We start from the raw sequence: 26891 nt of genomic DNA, 5'->3' as shown, positions 1-26891 counted from the left end.
ACAAGATTGGTGATGTAATTTGGGGCAGGGTTATAAATGGTTTTATATGTTAATGTTTTGAATTTTATCTGTTGGGCAATGGGAAGCCAGTGGAGGGATTGGCAGAGAGGGGTGGAGGACACTGATTGGAGGCCAGCGGAGGGATTGGTAGAGAAGATTGGAGGACACCGAGTGGAGGCCAGTGGAGGGATTGGCAGAGAGGGGTGGAGGACACTGAGTGGAGGCCAGCGGAGGGATTGGTAGAGAGGGTTGGAGGACACTGAGTGGAGGCCAGCGGAGGGATTGGTAGAGAGGGTTGGAGGACACTGAGTGGAGGCCAGTGGAGGGATTTGCAGAGAGGGTTGGAGGACACTGACTGGAGGCCAGCGGAGGGATTGGTAGAGAGGGTTAGAGGACACTGAGTGGAGGCCAGCGGAGGGATTTGCAGACAGGGGTGGAGGACACTGAGTGGAGGCCAGTGGAGGGATTTGCAGAGAGGGTTGGAGGACACTGACTGGAGGCCAGCGGAGGGATTGGTAGAGAGGGTTAGAGGACACTGAGTGGAGGCCAGCGGAGGGATTTGCAGACAGGGGTGGAGGCCAGTGGTGGGATTGGATTGACAGAGAGTGAGTTACAATAGTCAAGGCGAGAGATAACCAGGGAGTGAATACGTTGCTTAGTGGTTTCCGAGGTTAGGAACGGGCGTATCTTGGAGATGTTGTGGAGGTGAAGTCTACAAGATTTGGACGGCGATTGGATTTGGCACTGAAAGGACAGATAGGCATTCGGGATTACACCTAGTACCCTGGCATGAGGGGAGGGACTGATGGTTGTATTATTGGTCGTATATTCTGATAAGTGTGGTACATGGCTCCTCCTCTGCACCCGGGATAAGGACACCTTACCATAGAACACAGTATAAGGGTGTCTCATCTTTCCCAAGAGAACTAATGCTGCTGCCTATATCAATATAAAATACACACATTTATCACTCATACTGACATTTTTTTATTTTCTTGTATCAGTTCATGAGTTCATTAACCACCTCCCATCCGATCCCAATGTTTATAAACGGCTGGACGGTGGCAGTGCAGGGTTGGGTGGCCGTTTCTAAACGGCCTCCCCGCACCCTGCTTGTGCGCGCCCCCTGGGAACGCACAGTACCGCAATCCGGACATAGTGAAACACCGATCGTCGGACGGGACCTCAGTACGAGGTCCCGATCATGTGATCACTGATTGGCCAATCAGTGATCACATGCAGAGTAGTAAGCAAGATGTCACTTGTGACATTATTGCTTACTACATGTGAAATCTGTGAATGATCACAGAGGTCACATGGTACAGGGCTATTCACAACAGCCTTATACCATGTGACAAGCTGTGACCAATCACAGCTCATTCATTAGTTCTCAATGGCTGCAAGAATGCAGACAGAGAGAAAGAGAAATGATTGCTTTTACATCCTAAATGGGTGTAAAAGCAATCAGTGTAAAAAAAAAAAAAATCTTCATCACCCCCACAAGTAGTAGTGTCCCCATGGTGACCCTGTACTGCTAGGGTGACAGTATGTAAAAAAAAAACATAAATAATAATATAAAAAAATAAAATAAAAATTTCAAAAATGTTTTAAAAATTATCATTTTTGGTTATAAACTAATTTCACTTATTTTCTTTTTACTAAAAAGATAACAGAATAAATTTTGGCGAATATTTATGATGAAATATTATTTATTTGCAAAATTTTATAAGAAAAATACTTTTTTTCAAAATTCTTGGACTTTTTCATTTACATAGCAAAAAAAATAAATATCCCAGCGGTGAATAAATACCACCAAAATAAAGCTTTATCTGTCTCAAAAAAATGGTAAAAATTCATTTGGGTACAGTGTTGCATGACCACGTAATTGTCATTCAAAGTGTGATAGCGCTGAAAGCTGAAAATTGCCCTGGACAGGAAGGGGGTGAAAGTGTCCGGACTGGAAGGGGGTGAAAGTGTTTGGACTGGAAGTGGGTAAAAGTGTCCGGACCGGAAGGGGGTGAAAGTGTCCGGACTGGAAGGGGGTAAAAGTGTCCGGACTGGAAGGAGGTGAAAGTGTCCGGACTGGAAGGGGGTGAAAGTGTCCAGACTGGAAGGAGGTAAAAGTGTCCGGACTGGAAGGGGTGAAAATGTCTGGACAGGAAGGGGGTAAAAGTGTCCGGACTGGAAGGGGGTGAAAGTGTCCGGACTAGAAGGGGGGGGAAGTGTCCGGACTGGAAGGGGGTAAAAGTGTCAGGACTGGAAGGGGGGAAAGTGTCTGGACTGGAAGGAGGGGAAAGTGTCCGGACTGGAAGGGGGTGAAAGTGTCCGGACTGGAAGGGGGTGAAAGTGTCCGGACAGGAAGGGGGTGAAAGTGTCCGGACTGGAAGGGGGTAAAAGTGTCTGGACAGGAAGGGGGTAAAAGTGTCTGGACAGGAAGGGGGTAAAAGTGTCTGGACAGGAAGGGGGTAAAAGTGTCCGGACTGGAAGGGGTGAAAGTGTCTGGACAGGAAGGGGGTAAAAGTGTCCGGACTGGAAGGGGTGAAAGTGTCTGAACAGGAAGGGGGTAAAAGTGTCCGGACTGGAAGGGGGTGAAAGTGTCTGGACAGGAAGGGGGTAAAAGTGTCTGGACAGGAAGGGGGTAAAAGTGTCCGGACTGGAAGGGGTGAAAGTGTCTGGACAGGAAGGGGGTAAAAGTGTCTGGACTGGAAGGGGTGAAAGTGTCTGGACAGGAAGGGGGTAAAAGTGTCTGGACTGGAAGGGGTGAAAGTGTCTGGACAGGAAGGGGGTAAAAGTGTCCGGACTGGAAGGGGGTGAAAGTGTCTGGACAGGAAGGGGGTAAAAGTGTCTGGACAGGAAGGGGGTAAAAGTGTCCGGACTGGAAGGGGGTGAAAGTGTCTGGACAGGAAGGGGGTAAAAGTGTCTGGACAGGAAGGGGGTAAAAGTGTCCGGACAGGAAGGGGGTAAAAGTGTCCGGACTGGAAGGGGGTGAAAGTGTCTGGACAGGAAGGGGGTAAAAGTGTCTGGACAGGAAGGGGGTAAAAGTGTCCGGACTGGAAGGGGTGAAAGTGTCTGGACAGGAAGGGGGTAAAAGTGTCCGGACTGGAAGGGGTGAAAATGTCTGGACTGGAAGGGGGTAAAAGTGTCCGGACTGGAAGGAGGAGAAAGTGTCCGGACTGGAAGGGGGTGAAAGTGTCCGGACTGGAAGGGGGTGAAAGTGTCCGGACTGGAAGGGGGGGAAAGTGTACGGACTGGAAGGGGGTAAAAGTGTCTGGACTGGAAGGGGTGAAAGTGTCCGGACAGGAAGGGCGTAAAAGTGTCTGAACAGGAAGGGGGTAAAAGTGTCCGGACTGGAAGGGGGTGAAAGTGTCCGGACAGGAAGGGCGTAAAAGTGTCTGGACAGGAAGGGGGTAAAAGTGTCTGGACAGGAAGGGGGTAAAAGTGTCCGGACAGGAAGGGGGTAAAAGTGGCCGGACTGGAAGGGGTGAAAGTGCCTGGACAGGAAGGGGGTAAAAGTGTCCGGACAGGAAGGGGGTAAAAGTGTCCGGACTGGAAGGGGGTGAAAGTGTCTGGACAGGAAGGGGGTAAAAGTGTCTGGACAGGAAGGGGGTAAAAGTGTCCGGACAGGAAGGGGGTAAAAGTGTCCGGACTGGAAGGGGGTGAAAGTGTCTGGACAGGAAGGGGGTAAAAGTGTCTGGACAGGAAGGGGGTAAAAGTGTCCGGACTGGAAGGGGTGAAAGTGTCTGGACAGGAAGGGGGTAAAAGTGTCCGGACTGGAAGGGGTGAAAATGTCTGGACTGGAAGGGGGTAAAAGTGTCCGGACTGGAAGGAGGAGAAAGTGTCCGGACTGGAAGGGGGTGAAAGTGTCCGGACTGGAAGGGGGTGAAAGTGTCCGGACTGGAAGGGGGGGAAAGTGTACGGACTGGAAGGGGGTAAAAGTGTCTGGACTGGAAGGGGTGAAAGTGTCCGGACAGGAAGGGCGTAAAAGTGTCTGAACAGGAAGGGGGTAAAAGTGTCCGGACTGGAAGGGGGTGAAAGTGTCCGGACAGGAAGGGCGTAAAAGTGTCTGGACAGGAAGGGGGTAAAAGTGTCTGGACAGGAAGGGGGTAAAAGTGTCCGGACAGGAAGGGGGTAAAAGTGGCCGGACTGGAAGGGGTGAAAGTGCCTGGACAGGAAGGGGGTAAAAGTGTCCGGACAGGAAGGGGGTAAAAGTGTCCGGACTGGAAGGGGGTGAAAGTGTCTGGATTGGAAGGGGGTAAAAGTGTTCGGACTGGAAGGGGATAAAAGTGTTCGGACTGGAAGTTAATAGCAATAAGTGTATAGAAAATGCAATGCAATAAGGAAAAAGTCATCGGTTTAATTATCAGCACAATTCGAGGTCTCCTGTGACTGTATTGATAATCAGAGCTGACCCTGAACCCCACATCACTGAACATTCGGGGTAACAACTCTCGTCTTTATACTCCTGGAACTCTGGGTAGGATACAAAGTCACCAGAACACTTCCATCATCTATGGCAATGTTTCTCAACCTTATTTCAGTCAAGGCACCCTTTAAAATTATGGACAGTCTTGAGGCGCCCCATTCTAAAATGTGAAAAACTATTCTAATTTTATATAATGCAGCAACATCCACACATGTAGGACACCCAATGTTAGAGGTGATTTATTCTTCCAAAGCAAATACACTTTTGTACACTGGTACTGACTAGCATTCCCATGTTTCTCTTCTCCCTCAGTTTTTCTCTATCACTGAGCTAATATGATCCCAGCACTGATGGAGAGGGGTGGGGGAGGATCAAACTAGGATGTTGTGCAGGCAGATGACATCCTCCCTATCAACTGGTGATGTCATTGGTTGTCAGGACATTGGTGGATAAAAGGTCATAATGGTGCACAATGAAAACCTGTGGCTTTTGTGTAACTAAAAGGCCGGCTTGTTCCACCCGCTGGCTTGTATACAAGTTTTGGGCAATTTTTAGACATTTTACCAAGGCGCCCCTGAAGAATCCTCAAGGCACCCTGGTTGAGAAAGGCTGATCTATGGTTACCTGTACTTGGAATATCTCCTGTAATGGTGAGCTACAGTGACGCCTGCACTGAATATTCCAAATCTTTTCACAATGGCTGAAGGAATTTCCTCCAATGAAAGGCAAGTAAAAGGAAGAAGTCAGTTATTGATTACTCTAGAGCAGTGGGCTCCAAACTGCGGCCCGAGGGCCAGATGCAGCCCTTTGCTTGCTTTAATTCGGCCCTTGGGGCACTATTTCCTCCTCTGATACCAACAATGGGGCATAATTCCCCCTACTGACACCAAATGATGGGGCACAATTCTTCCCAATGACACCAATGATGGGGCACAATTTCTCCCAATGACACCATCAAGGGGGGCCCAGTGACCCCACTGATGGAGCACATTTCCTCTCACTGGCACCAACAATGGGGCACAATTCCTCCCACTGACTAAAGATGGGGCATTGTTTTCTTCCCCGCTGACATCAGGACCTTTTCTACTCCCAGTGGCCACAGTCTGTCCCCCTCTAAAGTCTGAAGGATAGGAAATTGGCCCTTTGTCTAAAAAGTTTGGAGGTCCCTGTTGTAGAGTGTTCTAATACAATGATATTTTTACTTTTTTGTGGAAAAGGGAAGGGAAAGATAAAGAGAAAGGTAAGGGGGAAGGGAAGTAAAGGAAAGGGATGCTCAAGGGAAGGGGATGGAAAGGGAAAGGAAAGGGTAATGGATGAGGAAGAGATGGGAAAGGAAAGGAAAGGAAAAGGGAAGTGGAAGGGGAAAGGGAAGGGAAAGGAAGGAAAGAGAAGGGGAGGAGAGGGCAGTAGGAAGGGGAAGAGATGAGGAAGTGAAGGGGATGGGTAGGAGAGGAGATTTAGAAGGGGAGTAAGGGAAGGGGAAGGGAAGGGAAAGGAGATGGAACAATATTTTAGTCTGGCGTCTAAAGGAAAAAAAGTTACAATTAGAAACAAACCACTCATAACACCTCAAATCCATTAATATATTTACTTTTTTAATTTTTACAGGTACTTATATAATATCAGGTATAACATGCAAGTTTACAATGATATATTTTCCCATCTTCCCTTTCTCTTGTATGGATAAAGGATTCTGAGCTTTGCATTAACCAACTCAACATGTGTGGTATATACCGTATACAGGATATGTTATTACAAACTTTCCTTTATTTTTTTTTATAGATGTAAAAAAAATATTTTCACCCAAGACTTCTACTGAGGATCTTTTTCTTTTCTCTCCACCTGTCACCCATAATTTTATGTGCATAATATATACTATATATAAAAAAAGCGGAAACATTTTGACGACCCCTCGTATATATTAGAATCTACCTATGAATACAATTTTGCATGTGCTTTACGTAAACCTTTGTATCGTTCTTTCATACATTTTTATACCATACATAATCATTTAAATTATAATCATTTTACACAAATCTTCATAAACATGAAAGTTCTATTTCTGGAAAAAACCTTTCCTAGCACATACATATTACAATTTTACTCGACCACAGAGATCTCTTTAACAGAATTTTAATAAATCACATAAAGGAAAAAGAAACATTTTTCATCTTTTGGCTTTGATTTTTCTCATCACTACAATCACAATTGATCATCAATGTGTCCCCATTAACCATCCGAAAATTGCGCATACATTTTAATAATGAACATTTTTGAACAATATTCCAGCCTTGCCTAGTTTTAGTCCTCACATGTTCTACAGCAAGGCTTTATATGTGCTGCAAAAGATCAGAAATGAATATCTATTGTAATTGTTATTATGTTGCTTTCCTCCAGCTGTTACCCATTCTATATATATATACAGTATACAGAGCTCAGTAGTGCAGGAATTCTTGTGGCCATTTCTGTTGCTTTATATTGTGGCGGTGGTGTTGGCGGTGATATTCCAGGGACTCGCTGTAGTCTGAGGCACAGAGCTCTGCTGCTTCTCACGCTTGTACAGTACCATGATCATAAAAAGAAGACCCACAACAATAGTAACGACCGGTAATATTTTGTTCTAAAAACAAGAAGAAGTATTATTGTACGTTGGGTTTTTGTATAATTGACACAAGTGAGTGATGCACGGTGTATGATACATTATAATACGCTGTAGGTCAATGTTAGAACTAGGAGTGAGCAAAGCTGAGTTTCCATTTCTTTGAAATTTTGGTAAATCTTTTACGGTTGGTTCACACTATAGAAACGCAGTCCTCTTTTTTTATTCAATTCAAAAGGGACATGTGCGTTCCAGTGCATTTTGGGTGCATGCTGATGCGTTTTTGATGCGTTTTACTAGAGATGAGCGAATTTTTCAAAAATTCGATTCGCCGAATTTTCCGAAAAAATTTGATTCGATTCGAATTTATTCGCCGCAAATTTTACTTATAAAAAGGGTTTCTAGGCTTCAGAGAGCCTTTATATTAGTGCAGAACACTGTACCTTTAATTTAAATGCCCTTGGAGTCTGCTGGGGAAGAGAAATAATACTGTCAGTCAGTATGACATGCAGATGAGTGCCGTCGATCTTAGAATCACCGCACACTTCACTCATTTGAGCAGTCACAGGGCACGACGAAGAAGATGATGAAGAAGAAGAAGATGAAGAAGAAGATGAAGAAGAAGAAGAAGGAGAAGAAGAAGGAAAAGAAGAAGAAGAAGAAGAAGAAGAAGAAGAAGGAAAAGAAGAAGAAGAAGAAGAAGAAGAAGAAGAAGGAAAAGAATGAAAAGAAGAAGAAGAAGAAGAAGAAGAAGAAGGAAAAGAATGAAAAGAAGAAGAAGAAGAAGAAGGAAAAGAATGAAAAGAAGAAGAAGAAGAAGAAGAAGAAGAAGGAAAAGAATGAAAAGAAGGAAAAGAAGGAAAAGAAGGAAAAGAATAAGAAGAAGAAGAAGAAGAAGAAGAAGAAGAATGAGAAGAATGAGAAGAATGAGAAGAATGAAAAGAAGAATGAAAATAAGAAGAAGAATGAAAAGAATGAAAAGAAGAATGAAAAGAAGAAGAAGAATGAAAAGAAGAATGAAAAGAATGAAAAGAAGAATGAAAATAAGAAGAAGAATGAAAAGAAGAATAAAAAGAATGAAAAGAAGAATGAAAATAAGAAGAATGAAAAGAAGAATGAAAAGAATGAAAAGAAGAATGAAAATAATGAAAAGAAGAATGAAAATAAGAAGAAGAATGAAAAGAAGAATGAAAAGAATGAAAAGAAGAATGAAAAGAAGAAGAAGAATGAAAATAAGAATGAAAAGAAGAAGAAGAATGAAAATAAGAATGAAAAGAATGAAAAGAAGAATGAAAATAAGAAGAAGAATGAAAAGAAGAATGAAAAGAATGAAAAGAAGAATGAAAAGAAGAAGAAGAATGAAAAGAAGAATGAAAAGAATGAAAATAAGAATGAAAATAAGAAGAATAATGAAAAGAAGAATTAAAAGAATGAAAAGAAGAATGAAAATAAGAAGAATGAAAAGAAGAATGAAAAGAATGAAAAGAAGAATGAAAATAAGAAGAAGAATGAAAAGAAGAATGAAAAGAATGAAAAGAAGAATGAAAAGAATGAAAAGAAGAATGAAAAGAAGAAGAAGAATGAAAATAAGAATGAAAAGAAGAAGAAGAATGAAAATAAGAATGAAAAGAATGAAAAGAAGAATGAAAATAAGAAGAAGAATGAAAAGAAGAATGAAAAGAATGAAAAGAAGAATGAAAATAAGAAGAAGAATGAAAAGAAGAATGAAAAGAATGACAAGAAGAATGAAAAGAAGAATGAAAAGAAGAAGAAGAATGAAAAGAAGAATGAAAAGAATGAAAAAAAATGAAAATAAGAAGAATGAAAAGAATGAAAAGAAGAATGAAAAGAAGAATGAAAATAAGAAGAAGAAGAATGAAAATAAGAATAATTCCAGTAAAGCAAAAAGTGTATGTGCAGAGTTCCTCTATTTCTGACAGTTCTCTGACAGTTCTTTCACATTTCCAGCGATTGAAACATTGTATCTATTTGTTTCCTAATAAAAACATCTGTATCCTAAATGGAAACAAATACATACAATGTTTCAACCGCTGGAAATGTGAAAGAACTGTCAGACAGCTGTCAGAAATAGCGGAGCTCTCTGCAGGGACATTTTTGCCGGCTGTAGAAGGGATGAAAACGGCCGATCAGGAAAAATTTGATTCGACCATCCGAAGTCGGCAAAAATTCGGATTCGCCGCAAATCAAATTTTTCCTGAAATTCGAAACGAATTCCACTTCGCCTGATTCGATTCGATCATCTCTACGTTTTACAGCATTACAGTACAGTTCTGTGCAGTAAAAATGCAGCCTGTTCTTTTTTTTCTGCAACCGGAACGCACTGGAACTGCAAACGCTGATGTGAACTAGGACATTGATAACCATATCACCTATTTTCTGTGTGTTTTGGATGCAGAAAAAAAAACACACTGAAATGCATGGGGCGTGAACTGGTCCTTCGTGAAAAGTCATTGGAATCAATGGGGAAGGAGAAATGAAAGCTATGGCCTTTCATTACCATGTTCCATGATTACTTGTTGATCCTGCCATTGAAGCCCACCTTACAGCTTTCTGTGATTGGGTGGCAATGATGCTGCACTGCTTCTGAATTTATAACAGAGTTGTATGGGCAGCAGAGGCGTCCCTAGGGTTGGTGTCACCCGGTGCAGTAACATGTAGTGTCACCCCTCCAGAGAGGATTAGCGGTGCCGCTGTAGCAGTAAAATGGCTATCCCCTGAAGCAACTCCACATGGGTCGGTTTCAGGCCGAAGAAGCCAATCTCCGAATTTAGCACAGAGCCAGAGATCAGCTTCTTCAGCCTGAAACCGGCACATGCACAGTTGCTTCAGGGGATACATATCTTCACAGGGATACTCATTTTACCGCTACACTGGGGCGGGGGCAGCTGTCAATGTGCCAGCATCCTGCTCTTGCACCCCCTGTGATGGTGTCACCTGGTGCGGCCCGCACCCCCCCGCACCCCCCTAGGGACACCACTAATGGGCAACATGGTGGCTTAGTGACCAGTACTTCCGCCTGGCAGCACCAGAGATGTTGGTTTGAATCCCAACCACGGCACTACCTGCCTGGAGTTTGCATGCTCTCCCTGTGCATGTGTGGGTTTCCTCCAAATTCTCCAGTTTCCTCCCACACCCCATGTTGGTATGGTAAGTAACCCTAGTATGGCTATGAATGTGAGTTAGGGACCTTATACTGTACACTCCTCGAGGGCGGGGACTGAAGTGAATGTACAATATATTGAAAGCTCTGCGTAACTTGATGAAGATATAAGTACCTGAAATAAATAATAAGAACTCTCATGTAAGCAATGCCTGATTATACAAATACAGAACGGACAAATGTTACAAGGGGCATGGTTGTCACTCAGCACCTGGCCACTCCTAGTCCCACCCACTGATCTCTGGGTAGACAGCACTGCTTCTGATGATGACACCCTCCCACTGTGAGCTGCAGTGTCTGGGAGGGGGAACGTGGGAGACACAAATGAAGGCGGATTCCAAGGAAGGCACAAGATATTTGGTGATAGGTGAACATGTGTAGTTTGTTTCTATTTCAAAATTCTGGCAACTTTTTTGTGATTCAGATGTATCCAAATGTTCGAGTTACATAATAAAATTATGAAGAGTAACAAATCTGAAATAATGAAGTTAAATTTGGACGAAATTTGCATCGACTTTGATTTGAAATTGAATTTGACTCAAATTTGAATATGAAAAGAATAGAACATAAATGACTAGAAAAGAACAGAACACTGATAGAATAGAATATAATACAATACAATATAAAATACTAGAATAGATTGAAAAAGAATAGAATAGAATAGAAAAAAACTATAGAATAGAATAAAATAGAAAGAATATAACTGTTTTCTGAAATTTAATTTCAAATAGAACAGAATAGAAAAGAATAGTATAGAATACAGCAGAAAAGAATAGAATAGAAAATCAATAGAATAGAATGGACTAGTAAACAATAAAATACATTATAAAAGAATAGAATAGATTAGAATAGATTGAAAAAGAAAAGAATAGAATAGAGGAGAGTAGAATAGAATAGAAAAAAAATAGAATAAAATAAAATAGAAAGAAAATAACTGTCTTCTGAAAATCCAATAAATCTGAAATTGAATGGAATAGATTAGAATAGAAAAGAATAGAACAGAATAGAATGGAATGAAATAGAATAGAAAAACAATAGAATGGAATAAAATAGAAAGAATGTAACTGTCTTCCAAAATTTGTATTTTGAATAAAATACATTTGAATTTGAATATTATTATATTATTATTATACAGGATTTATGGCGCCAACAGTTTGCTCAGCACTTTACAATAAAACGAGAATCAATACAGCAACAATACAGCAACAATACAGTTCAATACAAGAGGGATAGGAGGGCCCTGATCCTTGGAGCTTACAATCTAAAAAGGAGGGGCTAGAAGTACAAAAAGTAGTAACTGTGGGGGATGGACTGGTTGGAAGAGTAGAAGATTCCATTATTAGCTGAGGGCAGGATAGGCTTCTCTGAAGAGATCGGTTTTCAGAGATCGCCTAAAAGTGGGCAGAGTAGGCGATAGTCTGATAGATTGGGGTAGGGAGTTCCAGAGGATGGGGGAAGCTCGGGAGAAGACCTGGAGACGAGCATGGGAGGAGGAGACAAGGGAGCTAGAAAGTAGGAGGTCTTGCGAGGAGCGGAGAGTATGGTTTGGGTGATATTTAGAGACAAGATCGGTGATGTAATTTGGGGCGGAGTTATAAATGGCTTTATATGTTATTGTTAATGTTTTGAATTTTATCCGTTGGGCAATGGGAAGCCAGTGGAGGGATTAGCAGAGAGGGGTGGAGGACAGTGGAGGGATTGGTAGAGAGGGGTGGAGGCCAGTGGAGGGATTGGTAGAGAGGGGTGGAGGCCAGTGGAGGGATTGGCAGAGAGGGGTGGAGGACACTGAGTGGAGGCCAGTGGAGGGATTGGAAGAGAGGGGTGGCAGATACAGAACGGTTAGTAAGGTGGATGAGTCTGGCAGCAGCATTCATGATAGACTGAAGAGGGGATAGCCTGCGATGAGGTTGGCCAATGAGGAGGGAGTTACAATAGTCAAGGCAAGAGATATAACAAGGGAGTGAATAGGTTGCTTAGTGATTTCCGAGGTTAGGAACGGGCGTATCTTGGAGATGTTGCGGAGGGAAGTCTACAAGATTTGGACAGCGATTGGATTTGGGGCTGAAAGGACAGATGGGAGTCCAGGATTACACCTAGTACCCTGGCATGAGGGGAGGAACTGATGGTTGTATTATTGGTCTTGATGGAGAAGTCAGGGGAGGGGGCATGGGCTGGGGGGAATACTAAGAGCTCAGTTTTGGAAAGATTGAGTTTGAGGAAGTGGAGTGACATCCATGCCGATATGTCGCTTAGTAGGTTAGTAATGTGAGAGGAGACTGAAGGGGTGAGGTGAGGGGTAGAAAGATAGATTTGCATGTCGTCGGCATAGAGATGGTACTTAAAGCCATGGGAGTTGATCAAGTGACCAAGGGAGGAAGTGTAGATGGAGAAGAGAAGGGGTGCAAGGACAGAACCCTGAGGGACCCCTACAGAAAGAGGGAGTGAAGAGGAAGTGGCAGCGTTTTAGGTAACGCTGAAGGAGTGCTGTGATAGGTAGGAGGACAAACCAGGAGAGAGCGAGTCTCAGAGGCCAAGAGAGTGGAGTTTTTTGAGGAAGAAGGGATGGTCAACCGTATCAAAAGCCTGTCAAGGTCCTACCTTTCCTCAGAGCTTGTGCATCCCATGTGCTGGCGTCCATCTTGGGTTTCTGCAACCTTTATGCCTTCAGGCTTCTGCGGCTCCTCCTCAGAAGGGTGTGGTTCATCACATTTAAGCCTGCTGTCTGCAAGTGCTCTCTGCATTCGTGTCTTGTGTGTTTGTGTTGCTATAGCTCTGTTTATACTCTCGTGGCTCTCCTGGAGACTGACTCTTGACGAGACCATTCTCTACATTTTCCATTTGATCTGACCTCCCGTTGCTGAACCCGGCCTGTGACCTGTTATTCTTGTCTACCGTTCGTCCTATTGTTATCGACCCGGCCTGCCCGACTACGCTTTGTCTGATCTGGTTCCTACCAGCTACACGCCATTGTCTGCGGCCATTAGCACAGCTGGGGTGTCTCGGGGGCCGCGACCTGGTTCCTGGCTGCGTCAAGTCCATCCCCACCATCAGGGGCCCTGGTGAAGGGCAGCCTGGGACTTAGACTCCGCGCCCTGAGGGACTCCAGTCTGTGGGTGGTGGTTGTCGTCATTAGGTGCGTGACCCTGCCACTAGGCCTGCCTGTCCGTACCACAGCTCCTGCCCTGACAAAGCCGCAGAGAGGTCAAGTAGTAAGAGTATGAAGTAGCGGCCATTGGTTGGGATGAGTACAGAGTAGTGGCCATTGGTTGGGATGAGTACGGAGTAGTGGCCATTGGTTTTAGCAGTTAGTAGATCATTAGTGAGGTTTAGTAGGGCAGTTTCAGTGGAGTGTAGTGAGCGAAAGCCAGACTGTAAGGGGGCAAGAAGGTTGTTGTCAGTGAGGTGGGAGCTCAGGCGATTGTAGAATAGATTAAAATAAAATAGAAATCAATGAAATATATTAGAAAAGAAAATAGAATAGAAATCTATAGAATAGAAAGACTCTTTGCATTTTTAATAGAATAAATTTGAATAGATTTGAATAGAATAGAACAAAATAGAAAGAATTTAACAGTCTTCCAAGATTCAAATTTTGAGTAGAATAAATTTGAACTCAAATGCTAATTCAAATTCAAATGTGGATTCAAATTTTCTGAATTTGGTCAAATTGAATTAGAATTAAATCCAATTGAATTTGAAAACTAAATTAAATTAAACAAATTGTGTAAATAAATTAAACTAATCAAACAAATTTAATGGAACAAAATTATTTAAACAACAAATTGAAACAAAATGAGACAAGTGATTCGTTCTACACATGTCCAGATAAAGGTTGGTATATTGAGTTTTTATTTGGAGTGTATGTCCCCCAACAGAGGAGTCCGGGGGCTCCATTACTAGGCAGCCACAATCTGCTCAGCAAGGAGTCTTTTGGGATTCATTGTCAGTATAAATAGTGTTGGGCTCTATGTTGGGGCCGAGTGTTCGTTTGATTGGAAGATCGGCCGTTCGTGTGTTCAGCAAATACACAAACAGTAAGGGTGGTCAGCGGGCTGTTCTCCTGCACCACAATGCACTGCACCCTGAGAGGGCATTGTGATTGGCCAAAGCAATGCATCTGACCACAGGTCAGGTGCAATGCTTTGGCCAATCACAGTGCATGATGATGTCACAAGGGGTGGGGTGATGTCATCCCAGTATTTAAGAACTGTCAGATTGGCACAGCCCTCAGATGGTGGGAGCCAGCAGCGAGAGCAGAGCGGTTCTTTTTTTTGTCTTTTTTCGGGTCGGCGGTGGGCATCATGATTGACGCTGGATCTACTTCGGGAGACATTTTTTATTTTTGTTTTTTGTAAAGGACCTATCAAAGACTATCGTTTACACTACACTTTTTTGTGAATGGGTAGCGGTACCATGTACCCCATACTCATTTATGTGGGGGGTGGGATCTGGGAGCCCTTGTTAAAGGGGGCTTCCATATTCTGATAAGCCCCCCGCCCGCAGACCCCCACATCCACAAGCCAGGGTTGTGGGGAACAGGCTGTCCCCATGGGGACACGGTGCTTTGAGGGGGAGCCCCCCTGCCACCTGGGGGGGGGGGTGCTCGCTTTCCTGGCCTGCTGGGCTGCATGCTGGGATAAGTATGGTATGGATTTTGGGGGGACTCCCATGCCATTTAAATTTTGGCCTGGGGGTTCCCCTCAACATCCGTACCAGACCCGAGGGGTTGGTATGAATGGGGGGTACCCCACATGGTTCAAAAACCAAAAAAATTAATTGCCGGCCAGATTAAGAGAAACTCTATGAGTTCAGATATAAAGGGGAACTCCATGGATTCAGATGCAAGGGGAACTCTGCAGATCCAGATCTAAAGGGGAACTCTGCCAGTTCAGATCTAAGGGGAATGCTGTGGATTCAGATGTAAAGGAGAACTCTGCTAGTTCAGATGTAAATGGGAACTCTGTGGTTTCAAATGTAAAGGGGAACTCTGTGGATTCAGATGAGAGGGAAACTCTGTGGATTCAGATATAAAGGGGAACTCTTCAGATTCAGATGTAAAAGGGAACTCTGACAGATCAGTTGTACAGGGAATTCTGCAGATTCAGCTGTAAAGAGAAATTCTATGATTCAGATATTCAGATGTAAAAGGGAACTCTGCCAGTTCAGATGTGAAGGGGAACTCTACGGATCAAGATGTAAAGGGGAACTCTGTGGATTCAGAGTAAGGGGGGATGCTTGTGATTAAATCCATATGATTAAAAATGTTATTTAATCACAAAATATATGTATAGTGCATGGTACAAAAATTGATGATTTGCTGTGCGCCACTAACGTGTTTGGGTTTGGCTTAAAAATGTGGCAATCCTACCCAAAACAGCAGGAAGGGGGCCTGCTGCAGGACATGTGAAAGGGTCCCATTGTAATAAAGGACCCCATGAAGGGAATAAAGGGCCCCAGGATTAGTGGGAAGGGCACAAAAACCAGGGATTAAAGAGGCACTTCATGGTCCGTGCACCGGGGCCATGAAGGTTCTAGTCACACTTCTGCCCCCCCGGGTACGTCGCTGGTCTCCAAGTAGTTATAGATACTTCTCTCCTGAACCCTATTCACACCTTTCCTGTAATGAAAGTTCTCAGTCCCGCCTCTCCCTCCTCCTCCCTCCACACTCTCTGTATTAAGTTCCTGATATGTTTTATCCTTCAGACAGTTCACCATTTTTGTTGCATGTTGGAAGGAGGAGATCATCTCTAATCCTAATACACGTTCCATCCTAAGGTGACAACGCTGCTCCATAGATACAGTATGGGTACAGCTGGCCATACATGAACTGAAATTCACGCGGTTCAGCAGGGATTGGCCACATTTAATCGATGTATGGGAACAGTGGTTGTACAGAAGTCAATTTACTGATCGACTTCTATACAACCAGCCTGTGGATAAATGCCGCCCAATCAGCACTGCAGACTATAGCCGGCAGCACTGATCTGTGTATTGCGATGGCAGGGAAGTCTCCCCACTGTCAGAATACAACAGCTGAGCGGGGAGGATTCCCTCATCCCTATCGAGTGTGTGGATGGGGAAATTGGGCCAGATTTTTTTTTTCGTTAAACCTGCTGGTCAAACAAAAAAAACCTGAATCATCTCTGGGCTGCTTTAATCAGCGTTGTCGCTCCTGTGTGTTACTGGCAGGATGACAGTTGGACATAAAGGAAATATAAGCCTAAAAAAGAGAAAACTAATGCAGCCATCACATCGAAGGACTGGTAGGCTGACTTCATGTTTATTCTTGTATTTAGATATGCTTAAAATTACTGAAAAGAATGAGTGAATTCAAGAAGTACGAAGTTCAGATTCTTCCCCACAGATGACGGGTGGACCCATAGCTGCTCCTAGAGATGAATGTTCCTTGGCCAGCTCTAAATTGGCACATTAAGATGACCTGTGACCCGGGGTGTAGGCAGGGGTGAATGCGGTGCCCCTTTAAGATGGGAGTTCTTCAGAAACCCTCCCAGGAAGTGAGATGAGGTCATTTCTTTCCTGGTGGGATCCTTTATAAGTCTAGGGCGGGGTATTGAATTAAGATTCACGGAGGTCCGTCATTAACATTTCCATCCAACAGAGGTCCAAGTCTCATGGTTATGACTCAGGTCCTTCATGTCACAGCCCCACCCCCTTACATGACAGTTTGCTCTTCACATCAGTGTCATCAGTTCTCCCTTTACAATACAGCCCCCCTTTACATTACATTGCACCCATTTACTGTACAGCCCCCCTTTACATTACAGACCCCTTTGCATCCAAGAGCCCCCCATTTACATCAAAGCCCTCAATCCCCTCTTCACACCACAGCTCCCCTCCTTACATCACATTCCCCCTCCCCTTCTCATCAGTGTCCTCTGTTACTACTTCACAGTCGCCCCCGCCATGCATCCATGTCCCCTTAACAATCCCCTTCCTTGTATCCCAGTTTCCTTCACAGCCCTCCTTCCTTGTATCCCAGTTTCTTCTACAGCTCTCCCTCTTTGCACCCCAGCCCCCTTCACAGCCATGCCTCGTTGTATCACAGTCCCCTTCACAGCCATCCAAACTTGCTCCACAGTTCCCTTCACAGCCTCCCTTTACTTGCACCCCAACCCTATCACAGTCCCCCTCCTTGTATCTCAGACCCCTTTACAGCCCCCCCTACTTGCACCTGAGTCTCCTTCACATCCCCCCTCCTTGCACTCCTGGCCCCTTCACACCCCCTTCTTTGCACCTCACTCCCCTTCACAGTCCCCCTTCTGTGCACCCCAGTCCCCCTCTCAGTCCCTCTTCTTTGCATCCCAGTCCCCTTCACAGCCCCCCTTTCTTGTATCCTGGTCCTTCTACCAGCCCCCTTCCTTCTTTGCAACCCGGTCCCCTTTATGTAAATGCCCCCTCCCTTACATCACATTTTCCCCTGTCAATCACAATTATTCAATCCCACCTTATACAGCAGGTAGAAAGCAGAAGGTGCAGCATGTCCGGACAGAGGGCGGGAGCTGCCCAACTTTTTATGCTAACAGGCAGATGATTGGTTGCTAGGGCTGCCTCTAGCATCAGATCACATATTTGTGAACTTGGGCAGCTCCTGTCCTCTGTCCAGACATGATGCACTTTCTGCCTTCTACCTGTTGTTTGGAATTGAAGGTGGCGGCAGGGCGATGGGGCAGCGGGGTGATGGAGCAGAGGGGTGGAGGAAGGAATGGAGCCATGGTCAAGAAAGGACTGTCATGCGGTCAGTTTTTGGACTGTGGTCCACCATTTAGTGATACCTGGTCTAGGGGGACCTTGGTTAGAGGAGTAGGCTGATGGGAATGGAGATGCCTGATTAGAAAGATGCATTGAAGAACTAAAACCAATTTATTGGAACCCAAGGATGGGAAACACCAAAACCGAGTGATGGAAGGTACATTGCCTACTTAAAGAGGACCTGTTCTGTATCACTGTGTTGGGGATTAATCATTACTAAAGACTGTTACTGATTGACTACCTCAAGTACAACACAAATGGAAATGTATGAGCCTCTGGCTGAATATTGGTGAATCAAGTGGATGCCTTCTATCTATGAGAGTGTGAGTTGTGATTGCACATCGTGAGGACCCAGCAGTGGATATCTCATGGAAGGTATACATTGCTGGATACAGAATCCTGAAGGGGAATTACACTAGTTCAAATCTGGTTGGGTTGGAGCTGGTGATGGATAGGGGATGAAGCCACCCTCTTGTTGGCAATGAGCTGATCTCCAATATGTAGCACAAGGCAAGTGATCTGGACCCCCTCATCACATGGGCCTCAGGTGTTAGTTGGACTATCAGAAGTCTATCCTGTAACCATGGAGAAGATGTAAGACCTTTCACAAGCAGTATCCCCAGCCATAGGTGGATCATTGCTAATGGTGACCATGAGAATGGTCAATAAAAGGTTTGGAACCTTAGCTATGAGTCACAGGAAACTGCCTTAATGTCACATGATGGGTTATAGGAAATTACCCCAATGTTAGGTTATGGATTACAGGAAACTGCCCCAATGTCACATTATGGTTTATAGGAAATCACTGCAATGTCAGGAGATGGGTTACAGGAAACCTTCCCAATTTTAGGTTACAGGAAACCACCACAATTTCAGATTTTTGGTTACAGAAAACCATCCAATGTCACTTTTTGGGTTACAGGATACCACCCCGATGTCAGGTGATGGGTTACAGGATACCACCCCAATGTGAGGTGATGGGTTACAGGATACCACCCCGATGTCAGGTGATGGGTTACAGGATACCACCCCAATGTGAGGTGATGGGTTACAGGATACCACCCCGATGTCAGGTGATGGGTTACAGGATACCACCCCAATCTCAGGTGATGGGTTACAGGATACCACCCCAATTTTAGGATATAGGAAACTACTTCAATGTCAGGTTATGGGTTATGGGAAAGTACCTCAATTTCAGGTTTGGGGCTACAGAAAATCACCCCAATGCCATATTAGGGGTTACAGAATGGCAGCTTCCCAAAGTTGGTATTAGAGATTTAATGCAAATACAGTTTTTATACTATATACAGGTAATAGGTCTTGATAGAGCGCGGCATCTATATTTTCTTCATTTGTATGCACTGATAACTCACATTTATGAGGGTGAGCAAGATAGCCTGCGATCTTATTGATAGAAGATGTTTATTATATACCTTATTGGCTCACAAGTAAATTTTTAATATTCAGTTATCGGGGATCATTGTTTCTCACATTGGACACTTAATAATGTAAAGTCATCACCTCTGTATTGTGGATTGCAGTAATGATTGTACACTTGTATCACTGCTCAGAGCTGTACATTATTAATGGAGACACGGCCAGAAATAGGTCAGTGGGCATTGTGTGTCACCATGTATTGGGCTAGTAGTAAGCCATCACTGTGATGTCACAGATAAAAGTTGTCACCCAATGTTATGACTTACCCACAGTCTTCTGTTGTGAGCTGTAAAAGGTAAAAAGAGAGGAAATCAATACAGAGAACTCAGCGACCTTTCATCTTTTTGTCTTTCATTATTCTGTACATTTTTCCATCCATGGTGAGTCAAACTGATGAATCAAACACCTTTTTTTTTTTAAAGGGTTCACAGTATTATGTTAATAAGGACCTGGTCACACTACCATCCAGCTACAGCAGACAGCAGGGAAAAAGCTCACCTACTTCATGCGTTGCTCCCTTCCAGACCATACAAGTGAAGTGTCTCCTCCTCAATGACAGGAAAACTCTAGAGAACGTCAGTGACCAGCAATGGAGGGCATCCAGCCGGTGAGGAAGTGACACATAGAAACAGCTGAGTATTTCACTTGCACTGCACAGCCCTGCAGGGCAGTAGATAATGACTTTTCCTGGAGGGGGGGTCAGATCTCAGACTGCAAGAGTAACACAAGATGGTGCCTCTTGCACTGCTCAGTAAGGTTGGCTATGGGGGTGTTTCTGAAAGCAGTGGTCCTGTGTTCATGTGGAAATAAAGTGTGGTGCAACAAATATTGGAGGTGGTTGTCATAGTGCTGAATACTGTCCGTGGCGTATATGGACACAGAGTTCAGGTATCAGTAGACAAGATAGTCAAGATGTCAGCCACATAGGGAGTGCATTGTTTTATTGTTGACTTTCAGCAGACTAATACATTTCCAGTGTGACAAGCATGGCAGAATGAGACGTGTAAGGTGCTCTGACTGGGGAGGAAGGTTTAAGTGGAGTAGGAGAGAGGTGAAATGAGTGGGAGATGGGTGGGAGTTGCTATAACCTGCCTCCCTGTCACTCACCTAATCCCCCCATTAGGTGGGTGACAGGGAGGCACAGTGATTAGGAAGGGAAAAAGGAAGGTGCTATACCTGGAAGAGAGAAGGTGAGGTGGTATGGAGGGGGTAAAGCAGTATGGGGGGTAGGTGAGGCAGTATGGGGGGTAGGTGAAGCCGTATGAGGGGTAGGTGAGATAGTGTGGGAGGTTGGTGAGATGGTGTGGGGGGTAGGTGAGGCGGTATAGGAGGTCGGTGAGATGGTATGGGGGGTAGATGAGGCGGTATCAGGGTAGGTGAAGTGGCATAGGGGGGTAGGTGAGGAACTATGGGGGGATAGGTAAGGCAGTATTAGGGGTGGGTAAGGCAGTATGGGGGAGTAGATGAAGTGGTATGAGAGGGTAAATGAGGCAGTATGGAGGGTAAGTGAGGTGGTATGGGGAATAGGTGAAGTAGTGTGAGGGGGTGGGTGAGGCAGTATGAGGGATAGGTGAGGAGGACGAGGGGGGGGGGGGTAGGTGAAGCAATTTGGAGGTGTGATGGATATGGTAAAATGCCTATTTTGTTTCCTATTGAATATATACATTTTTCTATACATATCTACTTTTATACTTTAATACTATTTTATATTCTAAATGTTTTGTATGAATATATATACAGTATATATATATATGTTGTGTGAATATTTTCTGCCTACTGGGCTTTGTGGTACTTTAAGAAATTCTTGCTTGGGAGGTGTCTGCTCACATGCACTGACCCCCTCCCATTGTGCCAACTTGAGACAAAGGAATGTTTTTCTTTCTATAAGATAAGACTTGGAAGAAGATCACACCTATATTCTGATGAAGATTGTTTCCATGTGGAAATGACCAATCAAAGACTAATATAATGCTCATGCTGTTGTCACATGACTCTCGCATCATTCTGCATATATAAGCTCACTTTCTCATTATAATAAACTAGAAGTGTTCATAGACTGAACTTGTGTGTCAGCGTGAGTCTCTTCCAGTGTGCGCACATTCCAAAGCTAGCTAGAATGATTAATTTGGACAGGAGCAGATAATCAACGGACATTTTTAGTCCCTAACCAAATCAGAGGTAGGTGAAGTGATATGAGGGGATCGGTGAGGTGGTATAGGGGGTAGATGAAGTGGTTTGTGAAGGTGGGTGAGGCGGTATGGGGTTCTGTGGGGCAATATGGAGGTTAGTGTTATGAGGGGGTAGGTGAGGCAGTATGAGGGGTATGTGAGGCGGTATGGGGGGGGGGTAGGCAAAGTGGTATGAGAGGGTGGGTGAGGCAGTATGGGAGGTTGTTGAAGTGATATGAAGGGGTAGATGAGGCAGTATGGGGAGTAGGTGAGACGGTATGGGGGGTAGGTGAAGTGGTATGAGGGGATGAGTGAGGCAGTATGGGATCAATTAAGTAATATTGAGGGTAGGCAAATTGGTATGAGCAGGTAGGTGAAGCGGTATGGGGGGTAGGTGAAATGGTATGAGGGGATGAGTGAGGCATTATGCGGTCAATGAAGTAGTATTGGGGGGTAGGTAAATTGGTATGAGGGATTAGGTGAAGAGGTATTGGGGTAGGTGTAGTGCTATGAGAGGGTAGGTGAGGCAGTATGGGGGGTAGGTGAAGCGGTATGAGAGGGTGGGTGAGACAGTATGGGGGGTAGGTGAAGTGGTATGAGGGGATGGGTGACGCAATACGTGGGGTAGGTGAAGTGGTACGAGCAGAGGCGGACTGACAACTCATGGGGCCCCCGAGTAATAGGAGATCATGGGGCCCCTGTGTCCTTGCCCAAACTCAAAAAAGCCTATAAAAAAGGTACCAGGGGATCTCATGGGGCCCCCTACTGACCCTGGGCCCTCGGGCAGTGCCCAAATGGTCAGTCCGCCCCTGGGTACGAGGAGGTAGGTGAGGTAGTATTGGAGGTAGGTGAGGTGGTATGGATGAGGTGAAGCAGTTTGGGGGGTAGATGAGGTTGTATGTGGGGTAGGCGAAGTGGTATGAGAAGGTAGGTGAGGTAGTACTGGGGGTAGATGAAGTGGTATGAGGGGGTAGGTGAAGTGGTATGAGGGGGTATGTGAGGCAGTATGTGGGGAAGGTGAAGTGGTATGAGGAGGTAGGTGAGGTAGTATTGGGGGTAGATGAAGTGGTTTGAGGAGATAGGTGAGGCAGTATGGAGTAGATTAAGAAGTTTGGGGTTGTAAGTGAGGTGGTATGGGGGTAAGTGGAGCAGTATGGAAGGTAGGTGAAGTGGCATAAGGGGGTGGGTGAGGCAGTTTGGGGGGGTTACACACAGAGTGCACAGTTCAGTATTGCACTGCACACAGAGTGCAGAGTTGGATTCTTCCACAGCTACTTACCTCTGCATCCCCCATCCACATCTCACTTTCACCCCTCATCATCTCTGACCTCTGCATACAACCCCCCCCCACTGCCCCCATCTTCTCCCCCCTCCATCTTCCACATCTTACCTTTGTTGCTGTATTAAGCTGAAGCACCCAGTTGGATCTAGTAACTCCTCCCACACTGTAGGTGGCTCCGCCTCTCTCACTTGCGGGGCGATCATCGCGTGGGGGTGTCGGCATCCGCACTGCATCTCCTTTGTCCCCGTTCTGCACTCAGTGGCAGCTACTCAGGAGATCAGATCTATGGGATCCACTGGGGGACAAGCTGTCCCTTGTAAGCACAGAAGCCGGACTTCTGCCTTTACAAGTGATATTGGTGAGCGGGGAGCAGAGGGGCGGAGACAGAGGTGGGGGAAGTTACAGCTGAGAAAAACCCTGATTAACATGTTAATTCAATTTAAAAAGTACTTTTATTGTTGTTTTCTAAACTATAACTTTCACTAAATAATCCCGCTGATTTTGACTAGTTCAGGCACTTCCTGTTACCAGCTGACAACACTCTGTTCCTGCCTCCCAATTGTTCTCTTGTGTTGTCACCCTGTCACATGCTCTTCCACTGCAGACTCCAAGTAGCCGTGCACATTTTCCCAATACACGGGGCCAAAATCATACTAGTAAATTTAATACACGAAACACAAATATGGCCATAGCTGGTCCGTGTGTTGCTATGATTGTGGTGCGGGCATTAGAGTGTAAGCTCTTCTGAGGAGGGAAACAGCAACACAACACAGATGAATTCATTACCTCGGATGATGTGTTGGATCGGTTGATTCTTTTTCCAAGATGCTTTTGTTTTTATCTGGTTAATAAGGACAAGTTCCTTGGCCAGTTTCTCTATACTTGGCTGACATTCCAGAATCTTCATCTTCTCTTCATCACTGGCGCTCTCCACATCATCGATCAGCACAATCACATTCTTCCTCCCTGTGGGGAAATGATTGCCTTATTGATGATCAGGTTTGTATTATTACATTGCACAGATCTGTGTAGCAGAGCTTTATTGTCTATACAGTACATACTCCATGCAGAGGGGTAACTAGAGCCTTTCATGCAAGAAACCATAAAGGCCCCCCTGACCCCCGGCTGAAACCCTTCCCCCACGGTGGTGGAATGCCAGGGCCCGGTCACAAGTACAACCTTTGTGACCCTGGTAGTTCAGCAACTGTTGTCAGTAGTTTTTTACATTTTTGTCATTTATTTTTTATTATTTGTCATTTTGTTGGGGGCTTTGGTGAGATATCAGGGGTCTAAACAGACCTCTGATGTTCCACCTTTGAGACAGAAAGAGGAGATTGAAGGCACAGCCCTCAATCTCCATCTCTGCAGCCTGAGCTACACAGAATGAATGGACAGGAATAGCTCTGTACAGAGGTGTCCTATTCATTCACAAACTGAAGCATAGGAAACAGTTCTCTATGCCTTTGTTACTGTGTGAATGAACAGAATCAGCGATCAGTACGGATCACTGACTATTCATTAAATCAAGGAAGGGACAGTAAATTACACATTTACCGGCCCCTTCCCCACTTTCCATTCTGATCCCATGCAGTAGGCGGCGGGAAAGGGGAAGGAGGAACTTGTTAGCACTGGGGAGGGGGGTGAGGGGGGATTGGGGAATATACAGGGGCCTGATCACATCACAACAGGAGGTGGATAGGAAAGGCGGTGGGGCAGCATAGAGAGGAACCGATCCACTCTGTTTTCCTCTTGCATCTCCTAAAAGGCTGGAGGGGATTGGACCCTATAAATTCCACCCCCATTGACCCTCCTATCCAGATGAACAGGGGCTTCACAGGCTCCCTGGAGTATGGGGCTGTGTCACAATTGTGACCCTTGCAACCCCTATACATGTGCTCCTGACTCTATGTCATTCCTTGACTCCATGATGTCTGGGTAACAGTGTCACACTGTTCTTGGCTCGAATTAGTATAAATAAAGACAGAAGTTGTTTTTTTAAACACACAAATAGCCTGAGATCTATTGTAGAAGTATGTTTGTGAAAGACACTGGGTGGCCCTGGTCAAGGACATGTTTCGTCCTCATCCCTGTGGTGTCCCCCTGTAGTCACCATCTTACAGAAGGAAGTTTAGGCTCATTTTAGCAGATGAGAAAGATTATAAGTACAGCGATCATCACAAATAAAGTTTACAAGAAATCTTAGTCCTTTCACCTAGGATGACTGATAGATCCTTCAGTTCCTCATCATACAAAGAGTCGGTGACATCGGTGACATTAATTCTTCCTCTGTTCTTGGTGTGGTAGAGAATACCAAACGTACATTGGCGTATTTCCTGTCTGAGGCTCCGGGTTTTATTTGAGATGTAGATGCGGCGGACATCTCTCACAAGGGATGAATCCAGGAGTAAATCAATCAGCCATTCATAGCAGCTGGCATGTTCTCTGGAGAAGATCCCGACCACCTCCTTCTTCTGACACATCTCCCGTCTTAGCCAAGGAGACTTCTGAAGTCCTGGATCTCAGCATCGGCTCCTAATAAAGACGGTTCTCCATGATTTCTGTAGAGTAAATAGAAAATGGCAATGTGATCTCGTGGTGCTAATTCCTCATATTACATTTATGGGGCTTCCTACGATGGCTGCAAGGAGGATGAACATTATTTATATAGAGTCTAAATTCTACTGGTGGTGTTCCTCTCTTCCGAAACTGAATTGAAATGCCATTTTGCTGGGCAAAATTTGTTCAAAATTTGAATCAATTTGTTAAAGATAATTACTTGATACAGTACAAAAAGAATAATAACGCCACACAATCATTCATTGCAAACCCTTTTGGATGACACTTAGGAGGTTATTTACTAAAACTGGAGGGTGCAAAATCTGATGCAGCTCTGCATAGAAACCAATCAGCTTCCAGGATCTATTGCCAAAGCTTAATTGAAGAAGATGAAGTTAAAAGCTGATTGGCTACTATGCACAGCTACACAAGTTTTAGTAAATGCCCCCCATAGCTTGCTCTGTGCACTGCATATGATAAACAATTGGCCTTTTTTTCATTCATTCCTGCTTTCCAACTTTTTCTAATCCTTTGTTCCATCTCAGTGCTGCTGATTGCAGCGTCTATAAAGCCCCTTCCTGTCTATGTGCATTGCTGCATTGGCTACATGACATTTCTAGGGCGGGTTTACTGATGACCACAGTGGATCATGTCACTTGCAATGTTCTTTTAGAAGCCCATGTGGAGGGGGGACCACTAGACTTGTGTGTTTCGTTTCATTACGATTCATTTTTTGGATGACAATTTGATTTCCGAAGATTTGGATGTATTTTAATTTTCAAATGTACATAGTAACAAATGTCAATGAATCTGAGAAAAGGTTATAACGAAATAAACAAATGTATTTGTTTAATTTGTTTTGGATACATTGGGAATAGCTGGTTGTTAAGGAGCGGGCGCCTGCTGCCACATCCTTGACAACTATGACTCATCTGCTTACAGTAGCATGTAAAGAAAATAAAGCACAGCAATGGGACCAGACAGGGATGCCCACTGTCTACCCTCTTATTCATTCTTACACTGGAACCTTTATTGAATTGCATTAAAGATAATGCTAACATCAAGGGGATTTTGATCAATGGCAAAATACATAAAGTGGCAGCCTTTGCTGGTGACATACTACTTTTCCTGACAGACCCACATATCACAATACCTAATTTTTTACAAGATTTCAAATTATTTCAGTATTTGGCTAACTTTAAAATCAACTTCCAATCCCAAGCGCTTAATGTATCATTAACTCCTGATGTGATTAGACAAGCGACATCAAACTTTCCCTTTACCTGGCAACGCGAGGCTATCACTTATTTAGGTATCCAATTACCATCCCATCTTACAGAATTATATGCAAAAAATTTCCTACCCCTCTTACGTAACATCTCCAAAGACCTTCAGACGTGGAATAAACCTTGGTTCTCCTGGTTTGGCAGAGCAGCTATACTTAAGATGACCGTGCTCCCCAGAATATTATATCT

General features: G+C 44.4%; 1 protein-coding gene across 1 annotated transcript in view; it reads right to left on the bottom strand.

Annotated features, from left to right (window-relative positions):
• LOC149437865 (uncharacterized) overlaps positions 1–26891 on the bottom strand; it is a 69899-nt gene that overhangs the window by 37349 nt on the left and 5659 nt on the right. The window contains exons 2-5 of the mRNA XM_089660548.1: positions 25073–25418; positions 23647–23826; positions 19677–19696; positions 6900–7043 (exon numbers count right to left, since the gene is read on the bottom strand). Coding sequence (XP_089516674.1) covers positions 6900–7043; positions 19677–19696; positions 23647–23826; positions 25073–25340 — 612 coding nt within the window. The 5' untranslated portion in view covers positions 25341–25418. The remainder of the gene's footprint in view (positions 1–6899; positions 7044–19676; positions 19697–23646; positions 23827–25072; positions 25419–26891) is intronic.

This window comes from Staurois parvus, unplaced genomic scaffold (assembly GCF_062004578.1).
Source record: "Staurois parvus isolate SC_StPar_1 unplaced genomic scaffold, SC_StPar_1.0 ptg001252l, whole genome shotgun sequence".
Taxonomy (NCBI): domain Eukaryota; kingdom Metazoa; phylum Chordata; class Amphibia; order Anura; family Ranidae; genus Staurois; species Staurois parvus.
This window is presented reverse-complemented; position numbering and strand designations above follow the sequence as displayed.